At 36.7% G+C, this 15,679-nt stretch overlaps 1 protein-coding gene across 2 annotated transcripts; it reads left to right on the forward strand.

Annotated features, from left to right (window-relative positions):
* The first annotated feature begins 362 nt into the window (after positions 1 to 362).
* Positions 363 to 15,517, forward strand: LOC104586923 (neutral/alkaline invertase 3, chloroplastic-like). Of its 2 annotated transcripts, none has more exons than XM_010244318.3 (7): positions 363 to 717; positions 1,484 to 2,275; positions 10,521 to 10,686; positions 10,794 to 11,005; positions 12,809 to 13,302; positions 13,591 to 13,639; positions 14,756 to 15,517. In XM_010244318.3, the coding sequence occupies exons 2-7, from the start codon at positions 1,544 to 1,546 to the stop codon at positions 15,101 to 15,103; spliced, it is 2,001 nt and encodes a 666-aa protein (XP_010242620.1). In that variant the 5' UTR covers positions 363 to 717; positions 1,484 to 1,543; the 3' UTR covers positions 15,104 to 15,517. The 2 variants fall into 2 exon arrangements, with proteins under 2 accessions (XP_010242620.1, XP_088754309.1); XM_088898183.1 differs by having other exon boundaries at positions 430 to 717; positions 14,695 to 14,921.
* The last annotated feature ends 162 nt before the right edge of the window (positions 15,518 to 15,679 follow it).

Genomic DNA, 15,679 nt, shown 5'->3' on the forward strand with positions numbered 1-15,679 from the left:
ACCCTCCAAAGTCCAAAACCTCGGGCCATGAGCAAAACCATTAGATTTAGAGGTGGGACATTGTTTGGAAAATCCAATGAACTCTGCAATTTCAGATAGATTACGGTATCCATTTATTTGGAGTTTGGATTAGTGGGTCGACGTGGTATCAATATCAAATTGCTTTCTAGTAAATAAATTTATACAAATTTGTTGGACAGTGAAATTTACACAAAAGCAATTATACAAAATTGCTTTCTAGCAAAATGACTATCGTACATTTTTTGGAAAAACCTTTTACCGTACATTTGGAATACTGTGTGTGTATGGAACGCAGCTGTTTATAGACCCACCCGAAAATGACACAATGTTCAAAATGAGTGGTATTTGGTGATTAGTAAATCGTACAGAAAAAATAAAATTTGTACGCTTAGCATTACTCTTCAAAATTGAAAAGCAAAGGCTTGGACTGGAAGTTTTGGAGTTCCGTTTGCCACACGCGGAAGCAGAACACCTGTCAAAACGATCAAAACGGTCTTCTCAAATTTCTTTCCCGGCATTTTCTGGCTGCAAATCTTCGTTTTTTTCTCAAATTTCGTTTTTTTCTATCATTGAACAAGTGGTGGGGTTTCTTCATGCTTTCAGCATTTTTTCTGTGGTTGAAGACGCTTAAGAGAACCCAAGTTTCCGATCTGTTTCTCATTTCTGGATCGAATTCGTCGGATTGGATTGCAGTCGGTAAGAGCTGAGGATGAGTTTCTTTCATTTCTCAGCTTTCACTGTAATTTGATGTCTGTGTTCAGAAAATGGTTTCTGTTATTTTTGTTGTTGTAGAATCTGACATAGCAGAAGGCCTAGTTAAGAGTTGTTGAACTTGCTGGATGGACAGTAGGTTAAATTTATTAGTGTCTGTTTTTGGTAAACAATGAATGTTGGTATTGATTAATACTGGTCCTGTATGCCCTGTTCTCTCTGTTAACATCATTAAGTAGAACTTGGTTTTCTTCTCTTGTGTCAACATTTTTTTTTCTTTTCTTTTTGCTGCAAGCCTGCAACTACATGTCTCCAGCCTATAAAATATAGCTCTAGTAAACTGATGCATAGGTGTCGTTGATGATTAGCCGATGCGACTTAGTCCAGATATTTTGAACCTGAATCTTCTTTTAGAGGCTCTTTTCTTTATGATAAACTGTTTGTGGTTTTCGGATTTTTCATGTAGACGCTGTCCTTCTTGTTTGTCTGAAATTTCTCTTACTATAATGTCTGTTGAGATTAAAAATCATATACTTTGGCTTGATCACGTCTCCTGAGTTGCCTTCTGTTGATTTATTTCTTTTTTTTTTGGGTAATACTAAATTTTTGTCAGTGCAATAAAAATTTGGTTCTGCTGTAGTATTGGGTTTCTCTTTATCAATATAAGTTTGAATAATTTAGTATGCTCTTTGAAGTACACTTTTGGTGGTTTATATTTTCTCTTTATTTTGACTCGAAGCATTTTTCTTAGGCATCTGAAGCCTTGGAGTCATTTGGAAGGGGAGGATATTTGGACAAACAACATATTAAAATGTCGCTTGTGTTGCCTAGCACTTCAGAAGCGTCCTTGCAAGTTTTTTCAGGAGCTATACCCAAATCTTTATTCCCTGATACATGTAATAGAAAACTAGACTCAAGTTTTCTCTCTAGATCCCATGTAAGGCGTAGAAAGAGAAGGGTTTCAGTGTATATGCAATTGCTAAATTGTTCAATGGTGCTACAAAATCACCCAAAGATCTCCACTGTCCATGGTATAGGGCATGTTTCCCATGGAAATATTGTATTTTCTCAATCAATGTCTGTGAATTGCCAATGCCAACGTACAGAAAGTACTGGTGAGTTAACTGCAAAGGATGGAAATGTGAACTGGCTATTGGATGCAGTTCAGAAACCTAACCCACTCAATAGTGTTATGAATGTTCCCAATGTTCTAGAGTTTGAAGAGGTTCAACAATCAAAACATGAAAGTGAAAGTTCTGGTTCCAATGGTAAATTAGCTTCAGTTGAAAAGGTCAAAGATAGCTTGCATAAAGTTGGCATAGATTCTCTTGAGGATGAGGCATGGAATCTTCTACGTGAATCTGTAGTCTATTACTGTGGTAGTCCCATTGGAACAATTGCTGCCAAGGACCCAACCGATTCCAATGTACTGAACTATGATCAGGTCTTTATCCGTGATTTCATACCTTCTGGAATAGCATTTCTTTTGAAGGGAGAGTATGACATTGTCCGTAACTTCATCCTTCATACACTTCAATTACAGGTAAACTATCCAACCAAAATACTCTTTACTTCTGGCAGTTTCTCTGTTTAAGATTATGATTTTTATATTGGTATAAATTTTCTTTCTTTTACATTTTTGAAACTTCCTGTGGTAATTTTCCCTATTGAGGTCCTCTTCATTCACAGGAAGTACACAAGAATATTGTAAATCCTTGACTTCTACAGTTCTACTGATCACTCTGAGAGTATTTATCATGCAATGCTAATGTCATTGGCCTCTTTTTATAACAACATTGTCATGTACATTTTCCCTATTCAGTCTTCTCCACTTACCTACATGTGACAATTCATAATTGTGGTATATAATCATGAATCCAGATCACTAAAATGCTATACCAACCCTTGGATTGGGGAATGGCCTGCACCGGTAGGTCTGCCTGGACAAAATTATGTATTTAGAGTAAACTGCAGATAATAAAATGGCTAGTTGCATCCTTGACATAGATCAGACTCCATACTGTTTGGAAAGAGTTCTAACTATGCAAAATAAGATCTCCACAAGGATAATGTTATGAGTAGTTTATGATTTTTTGTCATTGTAATCCAAAAGGTGGACCCACATTTGGATGGTCTAGATCAATGGCCATGCATCTTGTGTTTTTATTCAAGAAGAAAGAAATAATAAAGAAAAGAAGGATCACTGAACACCAAGTACGAATTCCACAACAACCAAAACCCAGAGATGCCTGTAGTAACCTTTCATGTAACTTAGGTGTGCCACCAATGGTATTCCGATACATGAAACCTGACCTTTGTGTCAGAAAACAAAACATTCCTCCAATAGCAACAGAGACAATAAAAAAACCCCAACATACAAACTCTTCAACATTGTAGAGTCCCTCCTAGACCAAAAATAACCAACAGACAAAATGTTCACATGCTCTACATCCAGACCATGACTACAAACCTCAGAAACTATGAAGGAAGTAATGAGCATAAAAAAAGAATTTAGTTCTCCTTGATATTTTCTGAAAATGACAGTGTTAGTCCTACTACTCAAGGGCAGAAAGAAGAAAATCCTCGTTTTACATGATTAACTTTTCAGAGTTGGTACCGTAAGAAGTTTGTAATTTTTACCGAGTTCAATTCTTTGGCTACCTCTTTGGTTTTTGACTGCCTATGTCTATTTCTCTTAACATCCACCTTTTCAATTGCGAAATTCTTAATAGTCTCCCTTTTGTTCCTCATTCTCCACAATGGGAAGAGGAGTTGCATTGCATCAACTAACTCCCTCTCCTTTGTATTTCTTTTATATCTTGTGAGAATATCATACTGAATAAGTGTAGGCTGAAGGTGTCTGCTGCCCTTCCTGTTAAAGGAAGAGGGTGTGCCTGTAACGGCAATCAGCTCATTTTAGATTGACAGTAATGGAAATATAGCCTGGCTCTTATAGATGATAAATCCGGGTTGACTGAGATTAAGATTGGAATTGGAGAACCACTTCTAGAGCCAATCTTAGAGTCAGTTTCTGCAAATGCCATGAGCAAGATCCCTTTGTTTTACCACTAGTTTTCCCTTAGCAGAGGTCATCTTTCATGTCTATAGTCAAAGAATTCACCTTGTAATAATTGCCTGTCTATTTTATATGAATGAATTCTCTGACTTAGAAAACCATTAGTCCTTATTGATGTCTCCAAAGCAGTCCTTTTTTTTATAAGTAATTTTATTAGAAACAGAATATATAACAGTACAAACAGCCCAGGGAGAGGTGTGAGATTCACCTAATCCAAAAGACAGAAAACTAGAAAAAGTACAAGTTACATTTGAGCCCAAAATAAATGATCCCTATAAACCCTTTGTTTAGCTGGAGGGTCAGCCAGTCCATTGGCCAATCTCCTTTCCCATTTAACAAAAACTGCTAAGTTACTGGTGAGCCATTTAGCCTTCTTAATTTCAATTTGAAATATCTTCATCAATTTCAATTTTCTTCTACATGTTTCTGAACATCAATTGTTCCCCACAACAATGAGCAAAAACTCAATATTATTTTCACAACCATTCTAATCCAGACAATATCTTGGGTTAATTTGCAAAGTAGGGTTAGCTTTTACCTACTAAGCTAAGGCTCATGGACTTGGGATCCTTACTGTTAGTTGACTTGTCAAACCAAGTGTAAACAGCTTTTATTTATAAAATAAACAGGTGATGAAAGAAGAAGAAAAGTAGAGAGAAAGTAGAAGAAAGACAAGAGGAATGAGAGAAAGGGAGTAGAAAAAAGAATCTATTTTGCCGCCCCATTAGATTGCTATTTATATGAGTACAAAAACAAAACAAGTATAATGATCAAAATATTCTACCCTAAACAATGATAAAACATATAATAACAACAATATAAGCATAAGAAAAAAAGACAGAAATATCTATGAATTGTCCACTGCATCTCTACACTCCCCCTCCAGTTGGGAATAGAACAAGCAAGAACATTTTGTTTCTACTCTTCCATGAAATAAGATTTCCTCCTACAAAAGTGAATACCCTGAAGTGGGTCGCCTATCATCAACACATCTGGCCCAATCAACATTAGTGTGCACTTCTATCTTCATAAAGTATACCTTTGCCTGGACACCTCTTCAAGTAAGCAAGTATCCTCTCAACCACAAGAGGATACTGACTAACAATATTGACACCATAGGAAATCTCAGGGCAACTCAATCAAAGAAAGAGAAGCTTCCCTACAAGCTATTGATACATAGCTTTGTCTTCGAGAAGCTCACCACCCTCTGCACTTATCTTATGATTCAACTCAATGTGTATTAGAAGGTTTAACACCAAGCTTCCTAGTTTCCTTTAGGAGATCAAGAACATACTTTAGATTGGGCCACCTCAATTCCCAAGAAATACCATAGACCCCCTAAGTCTTTCACTTCAAATTCTTTGTTGAACTGCTTAAGAGACTCAATCTTAGCAATATTATTGCTTGTAATGACAATATCATCAACATAAACCACAAAAAGAGTCAATGATGATCCACCTCTCTTAATAAAGAGAGTATGATTAGTTTTAGCTTGCACATAATCAAGTCAAACTTCTCCATAGCAAGTAAACCACGCTCTTGGAGACTATTTTAAACCATATAATATTTTCTTTAAATGATGTATCTTTTTCCCTACCTTTGCACCACAAAAATCAAGAGGCAACTCCATATAGACTTTCCTTGAAATCTCCATATAGAAATGCATTCTTGACATCCATTTGAAATAGTGGCCATTAAAAACTAGCAACAAGAGACAATAGTACCTTGATGGTGTTCATCTTGGCTACTAGTTTAGTTTAGCCTTATACCCTTCAATTGAATCATTTGCATTGTACTTCACAGTAAGCACCCGTCTACATCTAACAAGTTTCTTACTCTTTGACTTGTCTACCAATTCCCAAGCCTAATTCTTAGTGAGAGCATCTATCTTTGCCTTCATTGTATCATTCCACTCAGGCACTAAAAGAGCTTCTTGCATGTTTTGGGGGATGGGGATGGCAGAAACAAATGCTAAATAGGATTTATAGGGTGATGAAAAAAGATCATAACAAAAGAAACTGTGAAATACAATGGGTAGTAGATGTAGTACAACTACGCTTCCCTTTCCGTACAGTAATAGGAAGATCAAGATCACTTGGAGGAAAAGGAGGCTCAATTTATGCATGTGAGGAGTCATAAGGTAAAATAGTAAGGTCATTAGAAGGAGTGGGTAATGAAGTGATAGCAATAGGCAAAGAAGCAAAGTATGTGGATTAGGCATCTCAAAAGAGAAAAGAGCTGGCCTAGACACATCATGAGGACTAGGCCTGTAAACGGTATCCGGAAATTCGATTCCGAATTCGAGATTCGACTTAAACGAATCGAATTCGGATATTCGAATCAAATAAACAGTCGAATTCGAATTTAATTTTCATACCGATTATTTAATCGGATCGAATTCGAATTTGACTTGATTCGATCCGATATATATCCGAACCGATTGTAATTACATATATTAATATATTATATAAATTTACATGCATAACCCTATTGTATCTATGTTTCTTTAATAGTTCAAGGGTATAAAGGTAAAATAATTTTTTCCTACACACATTCCAACAAATCTTCTCTGCCATTAAAAAATCTAGCGCATCCTCCAACAAATCTCCTTCCCCAAAAAATCAGCGAGTTGTCCAATCCTCCAACAAATCCCCTTCCCCAAAATATCAACGAATTGTCCAAGAAATCTCCTTTCTCATTTGAAATTTGAAAATCCAACTCTAAACCCAAGCGAAAGTCCCTAACCCTCATCATTGCCTTCTTCTATACTTCTCCTCTGTGTATTTTTTGAAGAGCCAAAATGGCAACCGAAGTTGAGAAATCTTGCCGCTGCAACATTCATTCACAAAGTTTAGTGCTAATATCTTTGCACAAGCAAAATGGTGAATGAACAACTTGGAGAAACCTCTGCTGCTGCAACATTCTTCACAAATATTATTAGCAGATTTTCAACAAAGATGATGTCGACATTGAGGTCGTTTTTGTCTAAGATGCGATTGTTGCCGACGGTGACAAGGAGCATTAGCAGCAATGGTAGATCAACCGATCAACTAAGGCCAGATTCTGACTTGTTTTTTTTTTTTTTTTTTTGCTTCATCCTCTATAAATTTTCTAGTGTTTGTAGCTTTTTTCATTTCTTCTTTTGCTTAATCTTTACTATGGGAATGGTTGTCGAATTTAGATTCAGTTTTGTCAAAATTGTAGCTACCATATTTTGATTCTAAAGTAATATTTTTGTATTTTAATTCACAAACAGAAATAGGTAGCTTGTTTTTTGGGTTTGGAGCAACGAGATGTCCTCATCTTTCATTTATCCCCAATTTCTTTATTTTTATTAGAATTAGATTTTTATGTTTTATGCCAAACCTAAACAGTTGAATTCGAATCGGTCGAATATTCGATTATTCACTCGAATTCGAATTCAGTTACTGATTTTAGATATTCAACGGATTTCGAATCGAATTTGAATCTTTATTTATGCAATCGAATTCGAATTCGGATATATCTTGATTCGCTTCGAATTCGATCCGTTTACACCTCTAATGAGGACCATAATCAACTTGTTTCCACCTATATCTCTAAAATACTTGAAACTCCTCACACTTCTAAAATTCCTTTGCTCCACCCTCCCGTTCAATGATTGGAATAGGCAAGGGAACATTTAGAGAAAAAAATAACCCTTTCACCATTCTCTCCCTAAGAAGAAACGCCAGAATAATAAGGAATATCTTCAAAGAAAGTGCCATAGAGACAAAACGAGAACCAGATGAAAGATAATAGCAACAATACCCCTTTTGATTTTATACATAACTAAGAAAAATGCATTTGGCATCCTTAGGATCAAACTTAGTACAATGAGGTCTCAAAGTTTAAACAAAACAAGTACACCCGAACACCCTAAGGCCTTGTTTGTTTGGGAGGTAAAGTTGACTTTCCCATGTTCTTTTACCAGTGAAGTGTGCGTCCCATGGAAACAAAACTTTCCCATGGATAAGTTTTTGGCAACTTGCTTGTGAAAGTTTTACCCACTTGGGAGGTGGGTAAATTATTCACCCATGGAGGGAGAAATTAGCCAAATTGTGTAGGACTAAATGCTTTTTCCAAAAAAATAGGGATCCTTTAGGAAATTCGCTCACCCATCTAGCAAATGAACATGGGTAAATGTACTTGCCGGGTAACATTTTCCTAGGTAACACTTACCTAGGCAAATGCATTTACCCTAGTAACTTATCGCCAAATGAATGGGGCCTAAGAGGAATAGAGAATAAATCCATGTTAGGGTACAAGAGAAAAAAGGAGTTTTCATATCTAGAACCCGAGAAGGAAATTCGTTGATAAGATAAACAGCAATTGAATTGCATCCACCCAAAAATGTACATTGACATTTAAAGTCAGCATAATACCCCTTTCAACTTCAAGGATGTGTTTGTTCTTCCTCTCAAAACTCCATTCTTCCAGGGGGTATGAGGACATGTACTTTGATGATGGATAATCCCATACTTGAAAAAATACGAAGTCAAGGGTTTAGTAAAGTATTCCTTGGCATTGTTAGATTGGAATATTTTGATCCTAATGCCAAACTGTGCAAGGAACCATTTGATGGAAAAAACAAGTCAATATGGGAACCTCATCCTAAGAGCGTATAAGATAAACCTAAGAAAATGAGAATAATCATCAACAAGTAATAAGTACTTATACCCCCCTAGCAGCAGTATGATAAGGCCCCCAGATATTAGTATGAACAATTTTACATGGAACAATGTTTTTTTTTTTTTTTATTACTCGGAGAATAAGTTGATCTACAATGTTTTGCAAGTTCATAACTTGCACACTTCAAATTGGACACTTGAATTGATGCAAATACAATAGGAAAAAGAACTCTTAAAGACCCAAAAGACAAATGACCCAATCAATTATGCCAAAAAATAATCTGACTCGCTGACTGAGATACAAGATTACTAATTTCTTTATTATTCATAGGTGGATGATCTAGCAGGTAGATTCCATTTGCCTTACTACCAATCCCAATTACTTTTTTTGTCACCATATCCTAGAAAACACAATGATCAAGAAAGAAGGTTAATAAACAATTCTATGTTTTAGTAAGACTATTAACAGAAAGGAGATTAGTACCAAGTTTGGGAACATTAAGCACTGAAGAAAGAGTGATGGCATTAGACATCCTAATATCTGCCTTGCCAAAAATAGGGACAATAATCCAACAGAAATAGAGGGTTTGTCTCTATGAGAAGACAACCAATAAGAGGTGAACAAAGAGGATAAACTAATCATATGGTCAGAGGCACCCGAATCTACAATCCAAAAGCGATAGTGCTACCTAGAGCTAAAGCATGATAAGCAGTAGCCCTTATACAGTTGTACCTGAGTGAATAAATGCTGAAGTAGGAGTTGGAGCCAGGGTGGTGGACTGAGATGATCTGGTAATTCCAACTTCATTCTCCAACTGAGTCAAAGTATCTCTAATAGCAACCAATGGCTCCAAATAAGTGGATCTAGTCCTAGAGCTAGTAGTGACATCTGAAGTAATAGCAACATTAGCACTTCCCTTCTTATTTTTGAATCTTTCAGGTACAAGTTGAAAGCAATGAACATGCCATACTATCATCTTTTACTCCCCCCCACACTTGGGCTAACATGGCGGAGTTACTGTCAAGGTTTCCTGTCCCACGTATCCATTTCAATTTCATTCTTTCATGTTTAACCTATAATACATTAATTCAGCATCAAAATGATCTCTCAGTTGTTTTCTTCCAGAGTTGCATGAATCTCTCAGTCAAAGCACATGTTATTTGTATCGGTAGGATGTAACCCCTGCTACAAATCTGCATCAAGCCATCTGCTTTTGCTAATAAAGTAGTTCTTTCTTTCTCCAAATTAAAAGAGAAAACTGGAGTTGGCCATTTGCAGGATCTTTTATGGATTTTTTCAGGTTTATCTGACAAGGTCAGAATAATGTCATCAACCACTGCTGTACTTTAAACATGGAAGTGATTACCTTCAGATATTTAGCTGGATTTCACCATTTCAGCACCTCTCATTATCATACATGGACCATAGCCCTAACCCATCCTTCAAACATTTTTCCAGATTTTATCAAGCCCATGCAATTGATATTCTCCTAACAACTTTGACATTTTTTATAGTTAATCGCACTTTCATTAAAATAAAAGGAGTGCAAATAAAAAGTGATGGGAAGTCACCAATTCAAAAGAAAATAGAAAACAGCAGTACCAAACTTTGGATGAAATCACAGCCATTCCAACATCACAGAGAAAATGCCAGCTATTATTCTTCTAATCAACCAATGTTTTCTTTAGAAAAAGGTTTATTCTTTTTCTTTCTAAATGTCCCAACAAACAGCAAAAAGGAATTCGAATTATACCCCAACTATGCTCTGCTTCATCATTCCACAAATTAGCCTAGGCATAAAGCAAATTTTCTCATGAATTGAACAGTTGATGCCTTGACATATCTTGGATGTTACCTGGATAATCTTGCAACTTTTGTAGGAAAATACGGAATTTATTTTCCTGAGAATCCTTGAATATTTTAAAGATTTTTTTTTTTGTTACAAAAATCTTTTTACAGATTTGAAGTGCCATATCAACAATACCAATTTGGTCATTTGTTTTAGAAGATACAACTAAGTTAATTTGCATTTAAAATTTAGTATCACTCCTTAATTTGACAGAGCTGGGAGAAAACAATGGATTGCCATAGTCCTGGTCAAGGGCTGATGCCTGCCAGCTTCAAGGTGCGCACTGTTCCACTTGAGGGTGACGATTCTGCAACTGAGGACATTTTGGATCCTGATTTTGGAGAGGCAGCAATTGGCCGTGTTGCACCAGTTGATTCTGGTAAGTAAATCAAAATCAGATCTCCTCTATAAAAGGGTTAGCATGTTTTAATACTCTTTGATTGATGGGTCTCTGACTTTCTGTATACATAACATTTTCAATATCAGGACTGTGGTGGATTATACTACTACGAGCATATGGAAAATGCTCTGGAGATCTCTCAGTTCAGGAGAGAGTTGATGTACAGACTGGAATTAAGATGATTTTGAGGTTATGCCTTGCAGATGGTTTTGATATGTTCCCAACATTACTGGTGACTGATGGTTCTTGTATGGTAGACCGACGCATGGGAATTCATGGCCATCCTCTGGAAATTCAGGTATATAGATTGTTCCTCTCTTTTCAGAAGGAAAAAGTAATATTGTTATTTTTTTCCTATATGTTCCTTGATGGCCATCTTGATTGGTTGTTTCATATTCCATTTTCTTTGTCTTATAATACATCTAGTTAATGAGAGTATTCTCAATCAAAGAATTACCTTTCAACAACTCCCTGACCCCCAAAATAAGCGTTCAGGCTTTACTGTATATTCCACATGTATTCAGGAATAATGACTAGGATAAAATTATTTCTGTATGCATTGTACTTTGAATTAATTAAGACAGAAGCTAGTTAAAATTAATAAAAAGAAAAAAAATGGGATGACTTATTACTATTGGTTGAAAGGGCATTGAAGAAAGACTAAAATTCTGTTCAAATATTTTGGATGTTGCATTACAGCATAGTGCAAGTTATGATAGTCATCATTATCATCATTGCTGTCCATGCCTTATTCCAACTATATGGAGTCAGCTACATGCATCCTGTTTCGCCAATCTGTTCTATTCGAAGCCATATCCTCTGTTAAATTATTAGTGCTTAAATCACTTCTACTACATCTACCCATGTCCTTTTCGGTCTACCCCTGGCCCTTCTAGCCCCTTCTACTTGTAACATATCATTTCTTCTAACTGGTGTTGTTGATGGTCTTCTATGCATGTGAGCAAACATCTTAGTCTACTTTCTCTCATTTTATCACCTATTGTGGCTACTCATTGGTAGGATGACTTCATTCCTTCATTCCTGATCCAATCCTTTCTAGTTTTCCAGAGAATAAATTTGAAATAAAACCACTTTTGGCTGAATATTGTTTAGATTACTTTTTGTGAAGATAATGTGTGTGTGTGTGTGTATTATAGATAAATGGCAGGATATTAGATGAGAGAATGTAAACTGATGCGCAAAATATAGAAAACAAATCCCCTCCAATTAGAAAAGAAGTAAGAAGGAATAGAGCTATTGCTTAACAAGAGCATCCACTACCATATTTATTTCCCAAGGTATCCATCTTACCTGAACTTTCAATTTTTCCAAGGACTTGCAAAGACAACTGGTTTACTAAGGTTAATGCACTATGGCATTAAAGAAGTAGATATGTTGGCTGCCAAGAATAGGCTGAAAAGTTGCAAGTTAAGATTATGATTCACTTCGGTAATCAACTAACCATTTGACTTCTATCTGGGATCCAAGGGTAGAAAAAAGAAGGTTCCACTGAATCTGAGGAAAACAATACATTATGGCAATACCACACTCAATCTGACTATTTGGCATTCATATAGTGACTTTAAGTTTGCCACAGAAACTGGTTTCCCGTCTATGTGGAAAGTGTTGGGAACTTTAAGTGGGTTAAGTGATATCAGTAGAGCAAGATGCTGACTTCACATTGGGCCAAAGGAAAAGTTGAAAAGATAAACTTTGTTCCTCATGAACAACATGTTTCAAAGTGCTTTGGTGGTCGGAAGACATTAACCAAGTTTCCCAAAATAGCCAATGATGAAAGATGAGATAGCTTGGCAATCCAAACACCCATTGATAGAGATTTAATTTCTGCTTCCTCAGAATCCATGTTTCCAATAGGGTTAGGTTCATTGATTTAGAGTTTGGTATAGAATTATTTCTACATGGTGTAAATTTTGCGAGATAAAAGGAGTCAAAATTTCTACAAAATGCTACATAGTGCTTGAAATGGCAAAAGATGCACCTTTTTGTCTAATGCCATATCCATTGTTAAATTATGACCCTTTAACATTCGTATGTGCACATTTACTTTACTGACTTGGTGTCCTTGTTACAAATCTTGCAGGCATTATTTTATTCAACACTTCTTTGTGCCCGAGAGATGCTTGCTCCAGAGGATGGGTCAGCTGATCTGATCCGAGCACTAAACAATCGTCTGGTCACATTATCATTCCATATCAGAGAGTACTATTGGGTGGATATGAGAAAACTGAATGAGATCTATCGCTACAAAACAGAAGAGTATTCATATGATGCTATCAACAAGTTCAACATCTATCCTGATCAAATTCCTCCTTGGCTGGTGGATTGGATGCCCAATAAAGGAGGCTATTTAATTGGAAATCTGCAGCCAGCCCACATGGATTTTCGTTTTTTTGCACTTGGGAATTTGTGGTCTATAGTTAGCAGTCTTGCAACAGTGGATCAATCACATGCCATATTGGATCTCATTGAAGCCAAATGGACAGACTTGGTGGGGAATATGCCATTCAAGATATGTTATCCTGCTCTTGAAGACCAGGAGTGGAGGATTATCACCGGATGTGATCCTAAGAACACGTAAGGCCTCTGCTCATCTGCTGTAAGGTTTTAATTGTCAAGTTAGGATCTCCTGCCTACCAACACCCTACCAACTTGATCTGACACCGCACATCTCACTATGAAACTGGGGCCCACCATAAAAGTGGAATCCATCATGTATGAGATGTATGATGTCAGATGATGTTGGTAGGGTGTTGGAACATATTTTGTTGGTAGGTGATCCAGACATGTAATTGTCATGCCATTTCTTTGAATTTAGCATATTATTATGTTTCATTGTTGAGTTGTTTCTCAATTTTGATGCAGGCCTTGGTCCTACCACAATGCAGGTTCTTGGCCAACTTTGCTCTGGCAGGTCAGTGAACTGTTTTGAAATTCACTAATGTGAACTTTGATTAGCATGCACAAGACACACAAAACACAAATATACATAATAATGGAATTGGGAGAAAAGGAATGCTAGCCATAAAGTAAGGTTCTTACTGTACCTCATTGAATGGTTTAGTCATCATTCCATGAGGAAGAGGTGGATGTGTTTTGACTGTATTTTGGGAGGGACTGAGGGGGAACTGACTTGCAATTCTATTTAAACAATGATCCTCAATGTGATTGAAAAGGCATGCTCAGGTGCGCCTAGGCACAAAAAGCAAGGCGCATTTCAAGGCTTGCATTTTGCCTAGGCCCAGGTGCACCCACCTTAGAAAGGCGTGTCTGGTGTGCCTGGTGCACCTTGCGCTTTGCTTGCTCATCAGTGCTCTGAAAACCTCCCATTTGTTAATTTTGTTCATTTCATCCTTCCTAATATAGGACATTTTTTAAAAGATAAGGAACTAAAACTAAATTATAAAACCAGTTTTTTGTGTAGATCTTAAGAATTTAAGACTCTAGCATGGACTTTTTTGGGCTTGCCTCAAGGGGCTTGATAACAAGTGGCTCGCAGAATCAGAGTAATGCAATTGGAAAAGAAATAAAGAGCTTGAAAGTTTTATGTGCTTAAAATTGTTGAGTGCTTGGATATGTTTTATATGTTATGTTTAATTTTATTTTTACATTTTCACTTTGCATATGCATTGTGTGTTACGTTTGTGCATTTTAATTTGAGCTAATAGGTTTTTTAAAACATTTAGTTTAAAATTTAAGTATGTAGTTTTTAATTAATATTATTTTTAATATTTTCATTTTTCATTTTTTTTAATTTTACACCTTGCACTCTTTTAAAACACACCTCATATACGGGATCAGGCCATTTGAACAAGGTATGCTAAGAATGTCACTGTATGGATAGCATCCTCACTGATGGCAATGTTGCCAAATATTGTTTCATCTGTTTTCACCATACCCATTCAACCATTCATTCAGTTTATGTGGACCCTTGATTTTCCCTTTCTATTTTCTTTGGAACGTCCATAGTACTTCTCATTGGATAGAGAAAGGTCGTATATCACTGACATGGTTGAGAAACCTGTCACAGCTCACAGCGGCGTGCATAAAGATGAATAGATCAGAGATTGCAGTGAAAGCTGTGGAGGTTGCAGAGAAGCGGATATCAAGGGATATGTGGCCTGAATACTACGACACCAAAAGTGCAAGATTCATTGGCAAACAGGCACATCTGCTCCAGACATGGTCGATTGCAGGATATCTCGTGGCAAAGCTCCTCCTTGCCAATCCTAGTGCAGCAAGTGCGCTGATAAATGAAGAGGATAAGGATCTTGCCAATGCTTTTTCTTGCATGAATGCTAATCCAAGAAGGAAACGTGGTCGGCAGGGGGCAAAACAGAGCTATATTGTTACGTGCCTTAAGAGAACTTACCCCTAAACCCAAGCACATATATACCCCACGACAGCATCCCATTCTATCAATGTGGGATACTTCACATTATTATCCCATACTACCAACATGGGACAATAACATATATCGTATGAACTACATGTCATGAAGTCCATACTTGTGTCAGAGAAAATCTAGGGGAGTGGATGATAATTGATAAGCACTTACTATTAACTCGGTCCGGATTTTGATCATCATCGACCATCAGTGGCTGGTTCTACGGGTTAATTTAGTTTGTATACATTTTCGATTCGTCTGTTTCATATTTTTTTTGGCGGGTTCATTGGTTCTGAATCCATGGCCAAGCTGTAACTTGTAACTCCACAAGGATGAAACCTGTATAATAGTACTGAGTTCTCATTCATGTACCAACTATATGGACTACATGATCTTGTTTCACCATTTCGTTCTGTTCAGTGCAGTATCGAGTTATAATAAGACTACTCCAAATAGGAGCTCGGATCTGCTACCCACTTAACCCAAAAGACACTACCGCTATCCATTGGGAGTATCTCCTATACTTTATGTATTGTGATTCATGGGAGATGTTCCTAATATACGGCT

The sequence above is a fragment of the Nelumbo nucifera genome, chromosome 2 (assembly GCF_055504915.1).
Source record: "Nelumbo nucifera cultivar China Antique chromosome 2, China Antique-T2T, whole genome shotgun sequence".
NCBI classification, from domain to species: Eukaryota; Viridiplantae; Streptophyta; class Magnoliopsida; order Proteales; family Nelumbonaceae; genus Nelumbo; species Nelumbo nucifera.

Excerpts from the sequence above, each read along its gene's own strand:
- LOC104586923 (XM_010244318.3), top strand. The coding sequence starts at position 1,544 with ATGTCGCTTGTGTTGCCTAGCACTTCAGAAGCGTCCTTGCAAGTTTTT. Across the intron at positions 13,303-13,590 it reads GGATGTGATCCTAAGAACAC|GCCTTGGTCCTACCACAATG; the intron begins GTAAGGCCTCTG and ends ATTTTGATGCAG. Across the intron at positions 13,640-14,755 it reads GGCCAACTTTGCTCTGGCAG|CTCACAGCGGCGTGCATAAA; the intron begins GTCAGTGAACTG and ends AACCTGTCACAG.